The sequence below is a fragment of the Ovis aries genome, chromosome 1 (genome assembly GCF_016772045.2).
Source record: "Ovis aries strain OAR_USU_Benz2616 breed Rambouillet chromosome 1, ARS-UI_Ramb_v3.0, whole genome shotgun sequence".
Classification (NCBI taxonomy): domain Eukaryota; kingdom Metazoa; phylum Chordata; class Mammalia; order Artiodactyla; family Bovidae; genus Ovis; species Ovis aries.
Genome location: NC_056054.1, coordinates 191,234,352 through 191,257,453, shown reverse-complemented (window position 1 = coordinate 191,257,453; position 23,102 = coordinate 191,234,352). Strand labels below are relative to the sequence as shown.

Below are 23,102 nucleotides of genomic sequence, written 5' to 3'. Positions count from 1 at the left end.
GCTACAAAATCAGAAAGACCCAGATGTGATCTCTGGCTTTGGGTGACTCTGGCCAATCACCTGACCTCCTTTGAGCTCTGCTTCTCTGATTAGAAAATAGGGGTATTAATACCCAACTCTCAGAGTTACTGTTGAATGTGTATGTATAAAAAATAGATAACACTGACGAGAACATAGAAAACTCTCAGTAAATAGTATAAATTCTTTTATTAATGCTTTTTATTGTGCTAAAAGCCACATAATATAAAACTTACTATTTAACCATATCTAACTATACAGGCCAGTGGCACTAAGCACACTCACATTGTTGTACAACTCTCACCACCATCTCTCCCCTATCACTGTCCTAAATTGAAACTCTGTCCACATTAAGACACTCTAAGTCCCCATTCTCCCTTTCTACCCCCCATAGTAGTTATTCTTATTGATCTGTGTGTATAAGAGTGGGGAAATACCTTAGCATAAAGCGTGACTGTGTTTTATATAAGATGTTAGAGAGAAGACTAGATACATATTTCTGATTAGAATCTCTGTGATATCAAGTAAAAGTATGAGACCCCTGGGTAAGAGTGGGTCTATAAAGAATAGTAAAGTCGAGGCGAATGAGGAAGTCCATGCAGCAGTCCTGGAGAGGTGACCTCTACCTACCTGTGTAGAATTTTCTGATGTACTGTCTGTCCCCCAGCAGAGGTCGGAGCTGGGCTGAGAGGCAGTGGCACTGCAGGCTGTGCTGCAGCCACAGCTCAGCCACGGCACGCTCACTCACGCCATCCGTGCCGCTCTGGCCGTTCTCATGCAAGTTGATAAACTGAGAGCAAAGAAGCATGAGTCAAAATATACATCCTGATCAATCCAGCAAAGTTGAGGCCTAATGGCATGAAAACTAAACTGAGCAAGGTCAGAGGAGTTAATCAGAGGTATCTGCCCTCCAGCTAGCATCTAGATGTTGTAGAGGAAGGAGAAGGAGGGAAGAGATTAATGGCCCTGCTGCTGGTGTGGACCACTAGAAAGGGATTAAGCAGTTAAGACATAATATGCAGGTCCAGGAGAGGACAAAGCTGCTATATCCGTCTCTTTATGTTCTAACTCCAAAGAGGCATCTATTCTGGGATATTCAGAGGAAAAATGAACTTGACCCCCTGGGTTCTCTCCTAGAGTCTTCTATTTCAGGTATGCAGGTCAAGAAGCAACAGTGAGAACTGGACATGGAACAATGGACTGGTTCCAAATTAGGAAAGGAGTCCATCAAGGCTGTACACTGTCACCCTGCTTATTTAACTTATATGCAGAGTATGATGCCAGGCTGGATGAAGCGCAAGCTGGAATCAAGATTGCTGGGAAAAATATCAATAACCTTAGATATGCAGATGACACCACCCTTATGGCAGAAAGTGAAGAAGAACTAAAGAGCCTCTTGACGAAGGTGACAGAGGAGAGGAAGAAAGCTGACTTGAAACTCAACATTCAAAAAATGAATATCGTGGCATCCGGTCCCATCACTTCATGGCAAATAGATGGGGGAAACAGTAACAGACTATTTTCTTGGGCTCCAAAATCACTGTAGATGGTGACTGCAGCCATGAAATTAAAAGATGCTTGCTCCTTGGAAGAAAAGTTATGACCAACCTAAACAGCATATTAAAAAGCAGAGACATTGCTTTGCCAACAAAGGTCCATCTACTCAAAGCTGTGGTTTTTCCAGTAGTCACGTACGGATGTGAGATGGACTATAAAGAAAGCTGGGTGCCGAAGAATTGATGCTTTTGAACTGTGGTGTTGGAGAAGACTCTTGGACTGCAAGGAGATCCAACCAGTCAATCCTAAAGGAAATCAGTCCTGAATATTCTTTGAAAGGACTGATGCTGAAGCTGAAGTGCCAATACTTTGGCCACCTGATGCAAAGAACTGACTCATTGGAAAAGACCCTGATGCTGGAAAAGATTGAAGGCGGGAGGAGAAGGGGACAACAGAGGATGAGATGGTTGGATGGCACCACTGTCTCAATGGACATGAGTTTGAGCAAGCTCCAGGAGATGCTGAAGGACAGGGAAGCCTGTGTGCTATAGTCCATAGCGTCACAAAGAGTCAGACACAACTTAGTGACTGAACAACAACCACCAGAAAAGAAAAACCTGGGGTAAGAAATCTAGGAAAAATGCCCCCAAAGATTTTCCCAAAGAGAAACCACCTGAGCATCTCTTTCTGGCTCTCACCACAGCATTCTCTATTTGAAACATACTTCTATTGGCTATTTCTAAAAGCAAGGTTTCATAGCCTACCATCAGTGCAAAAAAAAAAAAAAAAAAAAAGTATGGATGGCACTTTCAGGTAGCTTCTAAGAGGAAATGATTCTAGCAACACATTTTGGAAAAGAAAGTTAGAAAGGGGTGTTTGGTGGGAAAAATAAAGTGATAAGGACCAAAAAAAAAAAAAATCCATGTAAGAAAATCACTGTGCTCTGGTCTTTTCTCAGAAAAAATGGCCAGAGTGACCACCCTGTTATTTGGTTCTCTGATCATTTAAAAATACGTTACTTTTCCAGACATCGCCTCAGCAATGAACCTGGCAGTAAGTGTGATATACATGAAACAAGACTGGTCATGAATCAGTAAGTACTGGAGATGGGTGATGGATATTTTGGGTTCATTTCACGAATCTAATTTTGACTACGCTTGAAAATTTCCACAACCAAAATTTCCACAATCATTTGGCAGTGATTGCTGTGGAACTGGTTTTGTAAGCCAAGTTACCTAACTTCCTGGAGCTCGGTCCCTGGCTGGGAATCAGGGCTACTATACTGAGCTGAAAGAACAGGAGAGTAGAGGGCTACAACGGAAGCTAAAGTTGTTGGGAATGTATTAGGTTCCATTTGACACTGGCCTCCAGGAACCTCACATTTTTTTGTATTTGGTATATCCTCTTCTTCTTAAGCAGTTACCACATATCAGTCCTACTTACCCCTAACCATTCAGAAAACTTCTTGCCATTTGCTCAGGATTCTGAAAAGCTTCATTCTGGTCCCATATTTGCAAATCTTTTGAAAATAACAAAACTTTATACCTCTTCCCTAGAGGAGGGAAAGTGGCCTAAAGCAAGGAGTGTGTAAGGCTTATCTTTTAAAGCATCCTCCTCTTAAATCAGTCTGACAGGAATAATTTCCTCTCCTTAGTTAATAGGAAACTTGCCATATGCCATTCCTCTAGCCTAGGAGACTCTGCATACAGAACATCAAACAACGAAGCCTTGTGGTTGCCTTTACTTCTTACCTTCTCCACATGAAGGGCTGAGTGGGGACTGAGCCAGCGAATGTCTTTCACAAACTGCCAGTAATCAGTCTGGCGGCAACACACCTGTTTCAGGAACACATAAGGCAAACAAATCATTACCATTTTGGACCACATCTAGTTCTCATATCCATATTCCAAGAGAGGAAAAAGAAAAGCCTAACCTTCCCTTGCCACAATAAAGGTTCTCAACAGCAATCAAAGGGAACACATACAGATAGTCACCCTTTTAAAGATCAATTGTTAAAAACTATTCTAACTGTTCTTTAAAGGAGGTAATATATGCATATGATATAGAAGGTTATACAGTTGACCCTTGAACAACACAGGTTTAAACTGTGTGGGTCCTCTACTATGTGGAATTTTTTCAATAAATATATTGGAAAAAATTTTTGAAGGTTTGTAACAATTTGAAAATAACTCATAGATGAACTGCATAGCTTGGAAATACTGAAAAAAATTAGGAAAGTTAGATATCTCATGAATGCACAAAATATATGTAGATGCTAGCCTATTTTATCATTTACTACTATAAAATCTATACACAACTGTTATGAAAAGTTAAAGTTTATGAAAACTTACACACACAAACACTTAGGGGCCACAGATGGTGCCATTTGCAGTCACGAGAAATGTAAACAAATATATAGAAGAACATCAAATCATAATTGCACAGTTAATTTTATGCAGTTATATACTACTATAATAATTTTGGCTTCCCTGGTGGCTCAGACAGTAAAGCGTCTGCCTGCAGTGCAGGAGACCCGGGTTTGATACCTGGGTTGGGAAGATCCCCTGGAGAAGGAAATGGCAACCCACTCCAGTACTCTTGCCTGGAAAATTCCATGGACTGAGGAGCCTGGTAGGCTATAATCCATGGGATTGCAAAGAGTCGGACACAACTGAGCGACTTCAGTTCAGTTTATAATAATTTTGTAGCCACTTCCTGTTATTGTTGTGAGCTCAAATGTTGCAAGTGTCCACTCAAAATGCCATGTGACACTAATCATCTCTGTATGAGCTGTTCGGCTCTTCAGTAAAATACATACTGCAGTAAAAAGTGACCTCTCCCAGTTCTCATGTATTTTCCATTGTGTTCAATGTAATAGCAAAAATTCTGAATAACACTCTCAGACCCAGACGAAGTGCCACTAGCAATGTTGGGGGTGCTCCCAAGAAGCAGAGAAAAGTCATGGCATTATAAGAAAAAGTCGAATCTACACCATAGATTGAGGCCTGCAGGTGCAGTTACCCACCATTTCAAGATAAATGAATCCAGTATAAGGACTATGGTGAAAAAAGAAAAGGAAATTTGTGAAGCTGTTGCTGTAGCTACTCCAGCAGGCACAAAAATCTTGTACTATTTGAGAAATAACTTTAATCACATATTGAAAACTCAGCTTTTATGTGGGTACAGGATTGTTATAGGGAAGACATCCCTAAAGACTCAAATATGATTCAAGAAAAAGCAAAGTCATTATGTGACAACTGAAAGCAAAAAAGGTGGAGGATCTAAAGCTGGAGAATTTAATGCCAACAAAGGATGGTTTGAAATTTTTAGAAAGAGGTTTGGAGAAGCGGCTTCTGCTGACCAAGAAGCAGCAGACAAATTCACAGACACTGTTAAGAAAATAATTAAGGAGGAAAGAAAAAAAAAAAAAAGAAAAGAATTGAGGAGAAAAGATATCTGCTACTGGTGTTTAATGAAGATGAAAGTACCCTATTCTGGGGAAAGGGGAAGAAATGACACAAAGGACGCTTACTGGTAAGGAAGAAAAGCGAGCATGAGGATTTAGGACAGAAAGGGACAGGCTTACTCCTCTGTTCTGCGCAAATGCAGTCAGATTTATGATCAGGACTGCCCTTATCTACAGGGTAATAACTTACTTTCTTCTAAATGCTTTGATAATTTTTAAATAAAAACACACATGCTATTTACATATTCAGAAAAGAAATTAACAGGGACTTCCCTGGTGGTCCAATGGTTAAGACTCCATGATCCCAAAGCAGGGGGCACGTGTTTGATCCCTGGTCAGAGACTAAGATTCCACATGCCGCAGAGTACAGCCAAATATATACATACACATACTCAAGAGGTCTTTTTTGTTATTATTGTTATTTTTAAATTGGAACATCTATATGCCAACTACAGGTTTCTTCTTAACGGTGGAAAAGGGGGGATCTTTGTACTTATAGTCAGCTCAGAAATCTTGGGGGTTAAGCGTCTCCACATTTCCAAGCAGCAGAAAAGGGGTTATCAAATACACCGTGCCTTGTGGAAAGACTAAAAGGTAGTCCAGATGCAGGATGTCAAGGAAAATGAGATTCCTTTAAGAATAAGGTTATGATGTTATAGCTTCCTAAGGCCCTGAGTGATTAAAAAAAAACACAGTTCACATTCCATAACACATCCCTAGAAAAGCACAAAAGAGATATGCCCGGCATGAATCATTGTATCCCCTCCCCCTCCAAGGGCACAACACCCAGAATAGCTTCCTGATGACACAGCAGCTAGAAGCCTTTGAAAGCCTTAATCTTTAGAGAGGAAATGAGAGGGAAAAAACAAGTCCTTGACACAGACTTTAATTTTTAGATTTTTACAAGGCAGAACAAGAGCAGCGGCGAAGGTGGTATGGATCTTTTATCTTTAATTCTTCTCACTTGAGCCTGTAGTTGCTAAATGTATGTGGATGATGGATTTGTCTGGTTTGCTCTGCTTCCACCGACTAACACTATTGCTGTTTTGTAGATGACCATATACTTTAATAGTGTTCATTCTGGTGACCAAGTGCCTTCACAGATCTTATTACTTATTAATAACAATAATACTGTGTTGCATTTACCAAGCATCTTTCACTCAGGAATTTCACTTCACTATTTCATCATGACACATTTTCTCTTTCTGGCACAGATGGTAAAACTGTCTTGTGATTACAGTAAAATGATTACTCCAGATGATGATGTAAAATTAGTAACAGAGCCAAGAAAAGAACTTTTTTACTATCAAGATGCAAGTACGTGAACCACTAAATGATGGTGCCTCTAATCTGGTAGGTCCTTAGTCTGTATTGGGTTTTTATAAAACCTTTTGGTACAGTTCCCAACTCTGGCTTTGGGAGACCGAGGAGCTGGCAATGCCACAGACTAGTATTTTAAATATCAGGAGGAAGGGCAATCGTATGAGAGAAGATAAGTTTATTTTGGGTCATGCTGTGCTTGGCCTGTAGGACAGCCAGCCAGATGATAATGTATAGCAGATAGGTAGTCTTGCAGATCTAAAATCCATCAGAGAGGTCTGAGCTGGGGATTGCTAGTGTACGGGTGATAGTTAAAACAATGCAAGTAAATGAGACTGTTTCAGGAAAATGTACAAAGTAAGATGAGATAAGGATGTAGGACTGGACTCTATTAAAAACTAAAGTAATGCTCAAAATTCTCCAAGCCAGGCTTCACAGTACGTGAACCGTGAACTTCCAGATGTTCAAGCTGGATTCAGAAAAGGCAGAGGAACCAGGGATCAGATTGCCAAAATCCAATGGATCATCGAAAAAGCAAGAGAGTTCCAGAAAAACATCTACTTCCACTTTATTAACTATGCCAAAGCCTTTGACTGTGTGGATCACAATAAACTGTGGAAAATTCTGAAAGAGAGGGAATACCAGACCACCTGACCTGCCTCCTGAGAAATCTGTATGCAGGTCAGGAAGCAACAGTTAGAACTGGACATGCAACAACAGACTGGTTCCAAATCGGGAAAGGAGTAAATCAAGGCTGTATATTGTTACCCTGCTTACTTAACTTCTATGCAGAGTACATCATGCGAAATGCTGGGGTGGATGAAGCAAAGCTGGAATCAGGATTGCTGGGAGAAATATCAATAACCTCAGATATGCAGATAACACCACCCTTATGGCAGAAAGCAAACAACTAAAAAGCCTCCTGATGAAAGTGAAAGAGGAGAGTGAAAAAGTTGGCCTAAAACTCAACATTCAGAAAACTAAGATCATGGCATCCAGTCCCATCAGTTCATGGCAAAAAAGATGGGAAAACAATGGAAACAGTGACAGACTTTTTATTTTGGGGGGCTCCAAAATCACTGAAGATGGTGATTGCAGCCATGAAATTAAAAGATGCTTGCTCCTTGGAAGGAAAGCTGTGACAAACCTAGACAGCATATTAAAAAGTAGAGACATTACTTTGCTAACAAAGGTCCATCTAGTCAAAGCTATGCTTTTCCCAGTAGTCATGTATGGATGTGAGAGTTAGACTAAAAAGAAAGCTGAGTGCCGAAGAATTGATGCTTTTGAACTGTGGTGTTGGAGAAGACTCTTGAGTCTCTTGGATTGCAAGGAGATCCAACCAGTCAATCCTAAAGGAAATGAGTCCTGAATATTCACTGGAAGGACTGATGCTGAAGCTGAAACTCCAATACTTAGGCCACGTGATGCAAAGAACTGACTCACTGAAAAAGACCCTGATGCTAGGAAAGATTGAAGGTGGGAGAAGGGGACCACAGAGAATGAGATGGCTGGATGGCATCACTGACTCGATGGACGTGAGTTTGACTAAGCTCTGGGAGTTGATGATGGACAGGGAAACCAGTCCATGGGGTCACAAAAAGTTGGACACGACTGAGCAACTGAACTGAACTGAACGTCTGAGAGGAAGAAATTCCAGGGAAAGAAACTACGAAAGAGTGGTCGTAGGGGTAGAAGGAGGTCTCTATGAGACTGAAGATAATAATGCAACATGAGTCAAGGTCTGATGATGTTCAACAGTGAAGAACACAAGACAGTGTTCAGAGGGAAGATGTGCACTGGATTTGGTAACACGAACTTACTTAAACTTCAGTAGCAAGAACAGCAGTGGTAAGGGCAGAAGCAAGATTGTGGTGGGTTAAATTATTTGTTCTATAAATTCCGATGTTCGTATTTTTTTTCACAGGACAACATGTAACTTGAAACTTAAAAAAAAATGAAAGGAACATTTATTAATTACTTCCTATGTACCATGAACTGTGTTAGGCCAATTTGTATGCTGTTTCATTTAATCTTTCTATCAAACATTATGACATAAATAATATTATCATTATTTCGACAGATGAGAAAAAGCTCAAAAAAGATAACATCACCTAATAGTTAAGACTGACAGACAACTTATTACACTTTCTAAAGCTTTATCTCATTTAATCCTCACAACAACCCTATGAGATACATACCAGTGTAACCACCTCATTTTACAAATGAGGAAACAGAAGTACTAATAGTCATGTAACTTACTCAGTACCACACAGTGGTGAAACTGAGATTAAAATAAGAGCAGTCTGACTCAGAGATCCATAATTATTACTACTGTCATTTTTTTCCCCAAGGACCTGAGCAATGTCAATCCAGGTTCTGTCTGATTCTGAAGATGTCTGTCTCCTATACAATGTCGCATCCAAACTCCTTGAGTGAGATTTTAATAATGATGACCATTGAGAAGAATTCAGTTCTTTAAAGGATAAAAATTGTCCTCAGATCTTCAAAATTCTTTAGAAAGAGGGCCTCACTTTCAGAACTTACTCTGAATAAAGAGAATCTAACCTAAGCCAACTTTTCCAGTGAATTCTGAAAAAACTCAACAAGAAAACTGGTTTAAAGAGTTTGTTTAGAGGTAATACACACTATTTTGGAAGGGAAGGTAGCACATTAAATCCTATCAACTATGAATATCTTAATACCAATTCATTTTTTCCCAGTGTGACTGCTAGCTGAGAATAACCTCTGATTAAAAAAGAAAGACAAGCCGAGCTCAGAAAAAGGTTTCAGGAAAGAAAACTAGGCCCTGACTAGGGAAGAGCATGAGTGTTTGGGAACACAAATTATGCACATATATAAGAGGTTTGATTTTTTAAAAGTGGAAGATCAGATCCAATGACCCACTTGACAGTTCTACCCAGAACCAAACCTTATTTAAAACACTGCAAATGAAGTAACTGCTATTGAGAACTGAAGCAGAAACCACTGAGATTTAACTCATTTTTAATACTCAAAGCTTATTAGAGTGTTTGAGGATATAAGGAAAAGAAGCTCAACATCAACAAAGTTTATACAGAAAAAAATGTAAGCTATAACCAAAAACTATCATTCATAAGCATCAACCAGTTATCTACCAAATTATGTTCAAAGGATAGTCTAAAAATGACAATATCTTGTAAATATTTCTCAGATATATCCTAGGATACTCTTGAGAGGAAAACCTTAATGATTCATCACAACACTGCCCTTCTCCTCCTCATTATCATCATATTGCAGTCCTGCTCTCAAGGACTCTCAACATGCGCAGTTGCCTTCATTTTCTCTCTGCCAACAATTTACTGCAAATGTTTCTTTCCAACAAGCGATCTGGCCAACCTGGCAAAAAAAGAAAAGAAGCAGTACACATACCTGGTCATGGATGAGCCCATGATAGAGGATGCTCTGCATGTCTCTGCAAAGCCGCTCCAGGCCACCATACTTGGACCAGACATTGGGGCTGTTGGCTGACACTAAACCCTCCACAGTAGTCTTCAAATTACCCAGCAACTGCCAGTGCTCCCTCCTGCAAGGCCAATGGTTATACCAATGGTTAGTTTCTTTGTTGTACTTGACCATACCATGTCAAAGAAAGTCTAAGACAAGCAGCCTCCTGTCCCGCATCCTAACATTCTCTCCCCTATTAATTTTTCACTTGGGCGTAAGACCCAATTCTGAGAGGACTGAAGCTATAAAGAACACTAAGATTTTAAAATGTTTAAAAAAGCCCTCATATTTACATAGCATATTGTTCTTTGTAAGGTGATCTTCATCTACTATCATTTTATCCTCACATAAGTAGCCCATAACCCTGTGTTTCTTGGCTTGTGAGCCATTAAGATCCATTTCTGGGCTTCCCCAGTGGCTCAGTTGGTAAAGATCCATTTCTGGGTAATGACATTATGTGAGGACTACATAAAGAGATGAAGGGCATTTGCTGAAAACCAGAAACCTTTGGCTGAACAAAAAAGCCAAAAAACAACTTTTTATTAAACTGTATTTTCAGTACTAAGTATATATATCTGTACACAAATACTATAGATAAGAATAAAAATTGCCCATGATTTTTTCCCATGATTTTTTAAGCTAAAATTGAGGCCAAAATGTCCTAAGCTAGCACTAAGCCACTTAGGACACGTCCCCAGGTCAATCAACTATTGGCTCATTCTCCTGGATCATCTGGAGCACTTCAGCGGAAAAGTGTAAAAACTGCTGCCCTAGATGATGTTCAAGGTTCCTCCCAAATTCCCAGCATTTTCTCAATACAGCTTCCTATCCAATAAAAATTCAAAACCAGCTGCAATTGAATAAAAAGAATTGGATGCACAGAATCAAATGGATAAGGAAAACATGAGGAGATGAGGTATCAAACTCCTCCTCTTGGGCCCCCGAGTGCTATGCTGTACACTCTGCCTAGCTTTTTCATATCCTGTTAGAACGCTGCTCTTTCCTCTTCAAGGACAGTCCTGGGGATGGTTATAGTTTCTTCCAGGGACTTTTACCGTAACCAGTTTAGCATCATTTAAATAGCTGCAAGGGTAGGAGGGTTCTGAATTGAAATCCTTTCTAACTCCATCAGTGTTCAAAACTAACCTCTCCTACATTTTGCACACTTTCTAAGCCATTTTTGAAAAGTGGATGAATAGAGTAACGGCAGACAAATAAAATTAATGAAGCTAGGTCTAGTATAGGAGTATTATCTAAAAAGGAAAAGCAAGATGGCTCTCACTCTGATCTTCTACTCTAGAGCCCTTGAGATCAAGAATTTATTCAAATGGGGAGACACCAGGTTTTTTTAACCTTTTGTCATTAAACATTTGAGTCACCAGGCTCCCGTGTTCTATTTCTCCCCCCATCGAGTTTTACTAAGATATATTAGTACTCAGATATAATGTAACATTATATTAGTTTAAGGCATACAACATAATGATTTGATATATGTATATACTGTGAAATGATTACCACAAGAAGTTCAGTGAACATCTATCGCCTCACACAGTTATAACTTTTGTTCCTTGTGATGAGAACATTTAAGATCTACTCTTTTAGCAACTTTCAAATATATTACCACAATACAGCACTGTTAACTATAGTCACTATGCTCTATATTCAGTTCAGTTCAGTTCAGTCGCTCAGGCGTGTCCGACTCTTTGTGACCCCATGAATCGCAGCACGCCAGGCCTCCCTGTCCATCACCATCTCCCGGAGTTTACTCAGACTCACGTCCATCGAGTCCGTGATGCCATCCAGCCATCTCATCCTAGGTCGTCCCCTTCTCCTCCTGCCCCCAATCCCTCCCAGCATCAGAGTCTTTTCCAATGAGTCAACTCTTCGCATGAGGTGGCCAAAGTACTGGAGCTTCAGCTTTAGCATCATTCCTTCCAAAGAAATCCCAGGGTTGATCTCCTTCAGAATGCTCTACATTATGCCCCTAAAACTGACTTATAACTTTGTACCTTTGGACCATTTCACCCATTTTCCCCACCCCCTCATCCCTTGCCTCTGGTAATCAATCTGTTCTCTGTTTCTATGGGTTTCGGGGATTTCACATATAAGTGAGATAATACTTATTTGCCATTCTCTGTTTGATTTATTTCACTTAGCATAATGTCCACTCCTCATGCTGTTAAAAATGGCTAGATTTCCTTCTTTATGGCTGAATAATATTCCCGTGTGTGTGTGTGTGTGTGTGTGTGTGTGGCATTTTCTTTATCAATTCATCTATCAGTGGACACTTAGGTTGGTTCCATGTCTTGGCTATTTTAAATAATACTGCAATGAAAATGGGGATGCAGATATCTTTAAGAAATAGTGATTTTGTTTCCTTGGGATGGATATATATATATATATATATATATATATATATACATACATACTCAGAAGGAGAACTGCTGGATCATACGCCAGTTCTACCTTTAATATCCTGAGGGATTTCCATACTGTTTTTCAAAGTGGTTGCCCCAGTCTACAATCCCACCAACAACCCCCTAGGGTCTCTTTTTCTCCACATCCTCACCAACACTTGTTGTCTCTTGACTTTTAAATGCTAGCCCTTCTAACAGGTGTGAGATGACACTCTGGTTTTGATTTGCATTTCCCTCATGACTGGTCGTGTGGAGCACTTTCTCACGTACCTGTTGGCCATTCCCCTGTTCTATTTCTAAACCAGTCCTGAAAGATATTTCAAGGTAACCAAGATGCACACAGGACTGAGGTGGTCATTAAAAGGCCATTTATTGTTGTACTGTAAGAAACTGCCATCACAGAGGCCAAGTGACTGCCAACTTTTGCTTCAGTGATTCTCCATCTCCTATGCTTCCTCAGGGTTAATCTGGCCTGTTCTGACTGACACAATTCCAATAGGTTACAATCAAGTTATGCAGGCCTGAGAGCCAGTCTGGTTCCTCAAGTGACTCTGCATATCTGTGTTCTGACTCATTCTATATTGATCTTACTAGTTTAACCATCAAAGATCATCATAAATCCTGCATGTAGACAGTAAGTACCCTAAATCCTAGGGCTTTGATCCCAAAATTTTACAAAGAGCACTGAAACTCTAGAACCCTTGAGCATTCGGATTTATTAACAATTTCTGGATGAACTAAAGAACTTTTCTTCCCCAACATGAATTGTCCCTGAGATACCAAAGCTACAGAAGAAGAATGAAGCTCTTACCCTAAGATATACCAAATCATCTATATTTGGTACATGCTCATATAGAAATAAAAGTAAACTTAAAAAATTTTATTTATATAATCAGTCTCTTCAGTGTCTTTGCCTTTTTTAGGATCCTTTTTCCTAATAATATTGTTTTCATTTTCAGAGAGTTAAGATACTAAATTCAACTGAAGCCCATACATAGTGGCTGGATTAATCCATTCATATTTGAATCTTAGATGTCAATAGATCACCATAAGAAGTAAAATATTCCTCCTCATCGTTGACCCAGATTGTTAGCAACTGAGGTCAGTCTTTCCTAAACTAAACCTGTTTGGTAATAATTATTTGAATGGTATCCTGCAGTCACATGTAACCTCATCTGGGCACAAGCAAGGACTAGATTAGGCTCAAAGCAGTCCTTTGTAGAGCCACTTCTGTAAGTATACAGAGTGCTCTTCTTTTTTTTTAATATTTATTTATTTGGCTGCATCGGGTCTTAGTTGCAGCGTGCAGGGCTTAGTTGCCCCAAGGCATGAGGAATCTTAGTTCCCCGAGTCTCCTGCATTGCAAGGGGGATTCTTAACCACTGGACCACCAGGAAAGTCCCACAAAGTGCTCTTCTTTAATCACCATAAATTAAAAGCAAGTCTTTCTAAGCATCTCACCCTATGTCAAGGAAGAACTAGGCCCAAGTGGCAAGGGACAGTATAATCCATCTCTACTTGAATTATTTTTATCAACAAACAGCAAAGCCAATTGCAGAATAAAGTTCTATCTATTTTCTTTTCAGAGGATTTTGACTACATTCTTTGAAAAGGAACAGGAATTACTTAAGCAACTCAAATAAGGATACCCAAGAAAAACAGTTTCCCTAAATGCCAACTTAGTCTTAAGCATGCCAAATCCAATTAAAAGTGACACTCAGGTTAAAACAGTAAAGTTATAAGTAAATGCTATTTTTCAAAGAAGTGTTGATACCATATATCAATATAAAACTAATCACTAACAATAAGTGAAATCAACAGTAAATAGTGAGTACTGTGCAACTGTAAAATGAGATTCAGTGCAGGAAATATATACTGGTATATCTTCTACATTCAGTGCTCTATTTAGTGGTAAAAAGAAACAGCTTCAACTTATTAGCATATCCCATCTACAGCATGCGAGTTGTCTGGATTGGAATGTGGTATCTACTTGAGACCAGAGTTGAAGGTTAGGCTATCCCAAGTCAGATAATGATCTGATCCCTGAAATGTGAGGAGAGGTATGTGACATCCATGTGTGGAACACCATGAAACCAGTAAAACATTTTATTAGGAAGAGTTTCCAAAGCTAATGAAAGTATGTAAAAGTATAAAAAGCAGAATGTAAAATTATACTTGTGATCTCAACATACATATACTAAGAGAAATAGTGATATGTTAATAGTGTTTACTTTTGGTTACATAAGGGGAACGTAGAGAAGAGAGGAGCTATTTCCGCCTTCTGTCAGGCTAGCAATTAATGAAAGGTCAATAATATGTACCAAGTTTGCAAACAAGAAGCTGGAAAGGACCATAAAGGATTTTTTAAATACTTAAGTATCAAAGGTGCCTTATGCTGACAGACTGTGGTCAGGCAAGCACCTAGGACTTTTAATGCCAGAAAGCATTTCCTGGAAAGAAGCAATGGATTCATTCTTAAAGCAAGGAAAAACATAATTAGGGAAATAAGTATCGTAACACTGCTGCTGCTGCTGCTGCTGCTGCTAAGTCGCTTCAGTCGTGTCCGACTCTGTGCGACCCCAAAGATGGCAGCCCACCAGGCTCCACCGTCCCTGGGATTCTCCAGGCAAGAACACTGGAGTGGGTTGCCATTTCCTTCTCCGTAACACTGAGGTAGCAAGAAATTACAATGTTTAGTTTGCAGTTAACTTTCTTCTTATCTGGCTCTATATTTTCTGTTTTTAATTATTATTATTATTTTTTAATTTTCTATGCTTTTATTTTTACAACAATAAATCTACTTTTTCAGGCAAAGTTATTACTACTTTTTTTTCTGTTAAGAAATATACATGAGACACAGGACAAAGTCCCTAACAAGTGTTCTCTAAATAGTGTGTGAATAAATATCTAGGCAGTAGAAATGAGACAGATCAATTAGTTCATATTATCTACAAATGGCTATTTTAAAATGATTTTCATCTAAAATTTCCTTATATAGTTTCAAATTCCATATAGTTGCTTACATCCATCTAAAAAATGAATCTACCTTGTGATAACATATTTCAGGAGGAATTTTACCATCTTGATGATACAGAGACATGAGGACTAAATGATGGTATAGTTAGAGAATTTTCAGCTATTTCAACAATGTTTTCAGAGTTTTGATTAATAGACCAATGTCAGCCTGGAGATTGTATTTCCAGTGACAAGCCATCACAATATTGTAATTATCCTGCAATTAAATAAATAAATAAAATTTAAAATGTCTATCATAGATTCTTCTTTCTCAAAGTTTATTTAAATAATTGGAATGAAGACTTAGATACCTTGTGTTCATAGAAGATACAGAATTGAGAGATATATATGAAAACATTGGACCCATCAAATCACTATGGGATAAGACCAACACAATGAAGTTTAATAGTCACACACACACAATGAAAAGTAAGATATGCAAGTATGTAGTCTTGCATTTTGGTTAATAATATCAACTAGAAGTATACATCTCAAGATTATCTCTTTTTTAAAAACTGAGCTCTGTACTAATAAAAATTAAAAACTGATATTTATTAATAAACATGTATGTTATACAGTCATTTATAAAAGTAAATATTCAAAAGAGAAAAGTACTCTAATCATGATACAGTCACTTAATGAAATACCATGCATCATTAAAATGAAACTTACAAAGAGAGTTTCCAGTAACATGGGAAGATGCTTGCTACTGCTAAGTCGCTTCAGTCATGTCTGACTCTGTGCATAGACGGCAGCTCACTAGGCTCCTCCGCCCATGGGATTTTCCAGGCAAGAGTACTGGAGTGGGGTGCCACTGCCTTCTCCGGGTGTTTTTAATTATATAGTATTTAACTTGTAGAGTATGTAGTTAAAAATTTATATGATGCTTTTTAAATAAATAATATGCTTATAGAAAAAAGACACTTGACTTTATTATACAGCTCTCAGCTCTAAGGCACTTAGGAGAACCTAACCACTGGTAGTCCCATCCCTTTAGTGGCTGATAGCAGAATCTCAAAGTCTAGGAGGGAAGCTCAGTGTCTAGGAATCCTAATGTCTAGGACGCAAGCTGTGTAACTTTATACCTACTCAACAAATGCTTTATTAATCATACTACATTTTAATGACATCAAATTTCTGTAATTTTAACAATGAGTAGATTTAACAGAAGGAAGGAAAATCCCTTATGTCAGAAACCTAACCACCAATGATATGGAAACTCCTTAGTTCAAAAATTCTCCATCCTGCTCAGTACTTCTCAATTTGAAGACAGTCTCTACCACACCCTATTGCAAACATGCTAACCTCATGCCTACTCCCATGACTTTATTCATGGAGACCTTTCCACTTGGAATGATTCTCCTCTTGTCCCAATTAGGGATTAAGGTTCAGCTCTAGTTCACTCTTTTCCCAAGAAGTTCTAAATAATCTGACCTGTTGCAAATTTTTTGTCAGAAACTCCACAATATATGCTGGCACTGTATCATTCCTCCTAATATTAATTCTTAAAAAAATTATTTACTGGTATATGGTTGATTTCCTTAAGGAAAAGGACCATGTTTTTTCTATTTCTTTTCTATTTTCTATTTTAATACGCAGAGAGAAAATGTCTTCAGTGGAAAGAGAATAAGCTTCATGGTCAGGCCAGCCTGAAGGTGAATCCTAGCTCCGCACAAACCAGCTGTGCAAGTCACTAAACTCCTTAAGTTTCAGTTCCCTTATCTGTAAAACAGATAGAACAGCTGATTAACAAAGGATAATCTACAGAAAGTACCACCATCAAGCAGATAATAGTAGTATTACTTTGCTTTTCCTTTGAACTTTCATTGCATAAATCTAATGTTAATGTTCAGCTGCTAAGTGTTGTCCAACTTTTTGCGACCCCCATGGACTGAAGCATGCCAGGCTTCTCTGTCCTTCACTATCTCCCGGAGTTTGCTCAAACTCATATCCATTGAGTTGGTGATGCCATCCAACCATCTCATCCTCTGTTGTCCCCTTCTCCTCCTGCCTTCAACCTTTCCCAGCATCAGGCTCTTTTCCAGTGAGTCAGCTCTTTGCATCAGGTGGCCAAAGTATTGGAGTTTCAGCTTCAACATCAGTCCTTCCAATGAATATTCAGGACTGATTTCCTTTAGGATTGACTGGTTGGATCTCCTTGCAGTCCAAGGGACTCTCAAGAGTCTTCTCTAACACCACAGTTCAAAAGCATCAATTCTTCGGCACTCAGCTTTCTTTATAGTCCAACTCTCACATTAATATGTGACTAATGGAAAAAACCATAGCTTTGACTAGATGGACCTTTGTTGGCAAAGTAATGTCTCTGCTTTTTAATATGCTGTCTAGGTTTGTCACAGCTTTTCTTCCAAGGAGCAAGCATCTTTTAATTTCATGGCTGTAGTCACCATCTTCAGTGATTTTGGAGCCCCCTAAAATAAAGTCTCTCACTGTTTCCATTGTTCCTCCATCTATTTGCCACGATAAGCCTTCTTAGCATAAATCTCATAAACCCAAGTTTTTTAATCAGAAGGGGTACCTAATACAAAGCTTTCTTACCCATTCTGCTTCAGAGAAAATTCTGGGATTGGACAGTTTGTAACATAATTAGGACTAGTTACAGTGCTCAATGTCCAGAGAACACCTTAACTGCCTTTAAACCAGGGCCAAATCTCTTAGTACAGATTCCAACGCCCTGTTTATGTTCATGGTGCTCTCACTGAAGCAGGATAGCCAGAAAGACTTCCTCAATATTGGATGATCTTGTATACAAGAGACTCAAATCTGCTTACTGAACAGAATGAAAGACAACAGAGTTCATTTGGTGAGACGCATAAGAAAGCCGAACTCATTACCCTACAGTTACATCTTAGGTTGTCTGAGTAGAAGAGTGCTTCACAAGTAAGATACACCAGTGCATACACCAGCACTCCAAGAGCAAAGGCAAAGGAGGAAAGATACTGCCTCAGTCACCTCAGTTTTAGGGAGTTTTAAAGTAAAAGATAACCATCATTAGAGTGAAAACTGGTGCTTCCAAGGTGGCATTAGTGGTAAAGAATCCACCTGCCAACTCGAGAGACGAAAGAGAGACTCTCTCTCTTGACCCCTGGATCAAGAAGATTCCCTGGAGTAGGAAAAGGCACTCTACTCCAGCATTCTTGCCTGAAAAATTCCACGGGCAGAGGAGCCTGGTGGGCTACAGTTCATGGGGTTGCAAAGAGTAAACACGACTGAGCATGAGCATGAGAACTAAAACTGAACTATTTCAAAAATTGCTAAGGAAAGAAAACAGCAGGAGAACATTATAAAAATCAATTTTAAAAAGTGACAGAATTAAGACTCGAGATGAGATAAAAATAAGTATCAATGGAATAAACGCAACCATTTCAAATAAAACAGCCAATCAAACAAAAAAGTAGGAGGAAACTATATTAATATCTAGGTTGAATTCAAGGCAAGAATATTTAAAAAGACAAAGAAGGAATAACAAAGATACAGCTCTCATTCGTTCTTATGGATCTAATAACATGGCCTCAAAACATATCAAGCAAAACAACACGCACAAAAAACAAAAACTGCAGAAAAGAAAAACGGAAACAGAAAAGAAAAAACAACGGTAATGGGAGATCATGAAAACTAAAAGTAAAATATAATTAGAAGAGCTGAATAATCTACGATTAATAAAGTTGTTCTATTACATCTGGAAAACTACATCCTGAGGAACACTTTTTAAAAGGACATCCAGAACAGTCACAGAAACTGGCCTTGTACTAAGGCACACACAAAAAAGTCAACAGATTCTCAAAAGTAGATGTAGTATAACTATATTCTTTGACTAGGAAACAATAAAACATTGAACAAATAACAAAAGTAGAACAAAGAGGGGGGAACCCTCGGAAAATTTAAAACTCTCAAAGGACTCTCTAGGAGGTTAGGAGGCAAAAATAAAATAATCTTGAAGTGATTGAAGAGGTGAAGGTGGTGAAGAGGAATGGCATTATGACTCTTACTGCTTTCTTCTCAAAAGTATCTTATGATAAAACTTTTCTCTCCTCCTAATCAACTGTAGGTTATACTACAAGTGAGCCTGATCCAGAGGAACTAAAAACATGTAAGTGTGCTGCAGTTCATTCCTGAAAAAACGCAGATTTAAATCCACAGCAGCGTTGTTCAACTGAACTTTCTGTGATGCTGAAAATGTTCTCTATCTCTACTGTCCAGTATGGTAGCCACTAGCCACTGCGGCCATTAAGCACTTGAAGTCTGTGCAGTGTGACTAAAAAGCCAAAATTTTAAAATTTTATTTAATTTTAACTAATTTAGACATAAATCGGAGAAGGCAATGGCACCCCACTCCAGTGCTCTTGCCTGGAAAATCCCATGGACGGAGGAACCTGGTGGGCTGCAGCCCATGGGGTTGCGAAGAGTCGGACACAACTGAGCAACTTCACTTTCACTTCTCACTTTCATGCATTGGAGAAGGAAATGGCAACCCACTCCAGTGTTCTTGCCTGGAGAATCTCAGGGACGGGGAGCCTGGTGGGCTGCCGTCTGTGGGGTCGCACAGAGTCGGACACGACTGAAGCGACTTAGCAGCAGCGGCAGCAGACATAAATCACCTCAGTGGCTCTCATGTGGGACAGAGCTGGTCTATAAACACCAAGGTAGTTTATGGAGGAAAGATTACAAAACAAAATAAAAAACAGAAAAAAACCCTCCATTTATGGAAGAAGTGATAAAGTAGCTATAAAAGGCAGAAACAGCTGTGGGGATGGTAGATACTGAGAAAAGCTTCAGCTTATGGTCTGTGCTGTCAGCTGATACACCTCCTGCTCCTGGGTTCTGACAATAGAATTTCCCCCTAAAGCTTCAGAGTTATGTTTCTGTGGGGCAGAGGTGTGTACAAATAATTGGACTAGCAGTATGGATTGCCCCCAAATCATGTGATCCACTTGCTTTACCATCAGTGCTATATAAACTTTTAGAGTATGGTCAAAGGAAAAATGGAAAGAAAGGGAAGAAATAGAAAACGAAAATTAACATGAAAATGTGAAAAATGAATAAAGAGGAAGGGGGAAAAAAAGAGGCCCTTTCAATAGCAATAGTACCAATAACACCTGCCCGACCATAAGAAGCGTGACCGAATTGTTACTGTTTTCATTCCTTGTGCAAATATTCAATGAATACCAATTATATGCCAGGCACTGTGGTAGGCACCAGGCTTATGATAGTTAAAGAAGAACAGTCCTCAGCTCTCAGGGTATTCAGAGTGCAATGGGGGAAATGGGCACTCCTTTAAAAAAAAAAAAATGCTATAGAGTGAGAAGTACTGTAATAAGAGAGATGGAAAAGGTCAGGTCAATGATGCCTTCTAAAGGAGCATTATTTAATGGACGACTAAGAGCTCTCCAGGCAGAGGAGGTAATGCAGGGAATGCAGAGGAGCAGGAATCAGAATGGTGAGGAAGGGGATGTAAGAGTGAGTGAGTGTCATAGTTTTGCAACTGGAAACTTCATATTGAATACCAGAAAAAGTTCTGACTTTCTATTTTCAGTGAGGAATCACTTACATTTCTGAGCAAAATACTATAGTAACTTTGCTTCTGGAAAAATTATGTTGGTAGCGATGTGGAGGCCATCTGGAATTGAGGGACTGGGTTCAGACTGGGAGCTTAGTCAGGAGGCTACTGGGAGAATCCACAATGAGAAATAATAAAGGCCTTATTTTGTTTACATCTACCCAGAATTCATGCCTCTTTCTTTTGGGATCAAAATACTGATTTTTCACAGGGAAATCAACCCTCTGGCACTTGACCCGGTCCATGAAGTACCACAAAAGGTATGCCACGATCCAAGGTTGGGCAGATAACTTAGGCCTCGTGGAGCAACATATTTCATACCCTGATTACAAGAACAGTAACATTAAAAAAAAAAAAAAAAACCAGTAACATAAGTCAGTCCAAAACTTTTCACTTTTGCTATACCTATTGGCATTGCTGTTTTCCTTTTTTGGATGGATTGTTAAACTTCAAGTTGCCAAGGGTTATCCTGCAGAAAAAACTGCTGAGAATGAAGTCGACATATCAGAAAAAAACAGCACACAGACAGGGACAAATTTTTGTTTAAGCATCTACATTTGGCCATTCCTAAAACAATATAAGCCAATATATTTAGAAATGGAGGGGAAAAAAGCTTCAGGAGAAAAATCAGAAACAGAACTCACTGGACCTAGGGACTACTTGGATATGGCAAATGAAGGAGAGGGAAGTACCAAATTTCACTTAGGTTTCTGGCTTGGCTGACTGAATGGAAAACCCTATTAACTGAGACAGAGGACAGAGGAGGTACTGGTTTTGGTCAATGAAATGAGCTCAGTTTGGAGATACTAAAAGTATCTTACTACTTGAATTCTGACTATCTGAATCACTAAACCAGGAAAACTTTGTAAGTAGTTCCATTCCAAGATCAGAAGGAGATGGCATAGTCCAAGTCAGCTGAGGGTAACACAACAATGCTAGAAGAACCATTCCTATTACGGTTCAGTAGTTTCACCAGATACCCTCCAAACGATTGGTATTTAGGAAAGTCTAGGAAAAGTGAAGTATCATCCCTAAGCACTAGAGCATTTTTCTAGTGATTACTAGCTAGATGGAAAGCAATAGGGGAATCTATGACATTCCACTCCAAGGATGAAGTTAAAAGCTGGGCCAAGTGATTACTAGCTAGATGGAAAGCAATAGGGGACTCTATGACATTCCACTCCAAGGATGAAGTTAAAAGCTGGGCCAAGTGACTTCCCTGATGGTCCAGTGGTTAAGAATTTGCCTTGCAACGCAGCGGACTTGAGTTCTACTCCTGGTTGGGGAACTAAGGTTCCACATGCCACCAAGCAACTAAGCTTGTGCCCTGCAACTACTGAGCCCAGGTGCCACAACTAGAGAGTCTGTGCATCACAATGAAAGATCCCATTTGCCCCAACTAAGACTGGATGCAGTCAAATTAAAAAAAAAAAAAAAAAAATTCTGGGCCAACACCCCAGTCCCCAGTTTGTTCAATTTGGATAGAGAAACCATGGAAGGAGGAAGCACAAGCAATAATATCATTGCAAACAGCAACTGGAAGAACACATGCTCATCTTATTTCAAGAAAACTGGGGAGGGGAAGGAAGTAGACATTTTCTGCCTTCAGTACATATCAGCACTCTCTGAGGAGCTTTTTTCACATTATCTTACTGAATCCTCACCAGTCAGGAAGGCATCATTCTTCCCATTCAGGCTGGATAAGTCAAGTTAAGCAGTAGAGCTAGAATTCAAATGCAGCTCTACCTGGCTATAAACTTATGCACATTTCACTCCATCAACTGGTTTCAGAATATAATTTTATCTTTCATATATTTTAAAAAATGATGCCATCTCATCAAGAAGATGTCTTCTGAATTGGGTGTTTTATTGGCCAAAGAAAGGTTAAGTTTGCAGTGATCCAGCCACAGTGCCTCAATTCTCAGGCACAAGTCATGTATTTCATTTACCATTTGACTACCCAGAACTAAAGAGGCCATCGGTGCCACGAAGTCCCATTAAATAAATTATTCTAAGTTCACTAATCACCAACAGAGAGTAGGCTATGTTAACATTAAGAGTGATTTCATGAGGATAATCCCAATGCTGAAATTAAGTTTTGACTAAAGTTCATTGGTAAAGAAGCAAGCATGGAAAGAATAACAGAAAAAGATACCTGCAAAGGAGAAGCCTTAGTAACGTTAATGACAGGCAAAGAATGCTACAAAATTTATTACCTTATACATTTCTTTGTCCCAGCAGATTAGAACAGTGAGAGGTAGTATAGCATAGATACCAGAAGTAGAGCCTGCCTGAATCCCAGTCCCAC

The 23,102-nt window shown here is 39.1% G+C and overlaps 1 protein-coding gene across 10 annotated transcripts in view; it reads right to left on the bottom strand.

The window, feature by feature from the left end:
- RUBCN (rubicon autophagy regulator) overlaps nt 1–23,102 on the bottom strand; it is a 63,556-nt gene that overhangs the window by 27,443 nt on the left and 13,011 nt on the right. For all 10 annotated transcript variants that reach the window (XM_060418976.1, XM_027956817.2, XM_060418977.1 and 7 more), the window contains exons 2-4: nt 9,713–9,866; nt 3,267–3,350; nt 649–808 (exon numbers count right to left, since the gene is read on the bottom strand). In XM_060418976.1, the coding sequence (XP_060274959.1) occupies nt 649–808; nt 3,267–3,350; nt 9,713–9,751 (283 nt within the window). In that variant the 5' untranslated portion in view covers nt 9,752–9,866. The remainder of the gene's footprint in view (nt 1–648; nt 809–3,266; nt 3,351–9,712; nt 9,867–23,102) is intronic.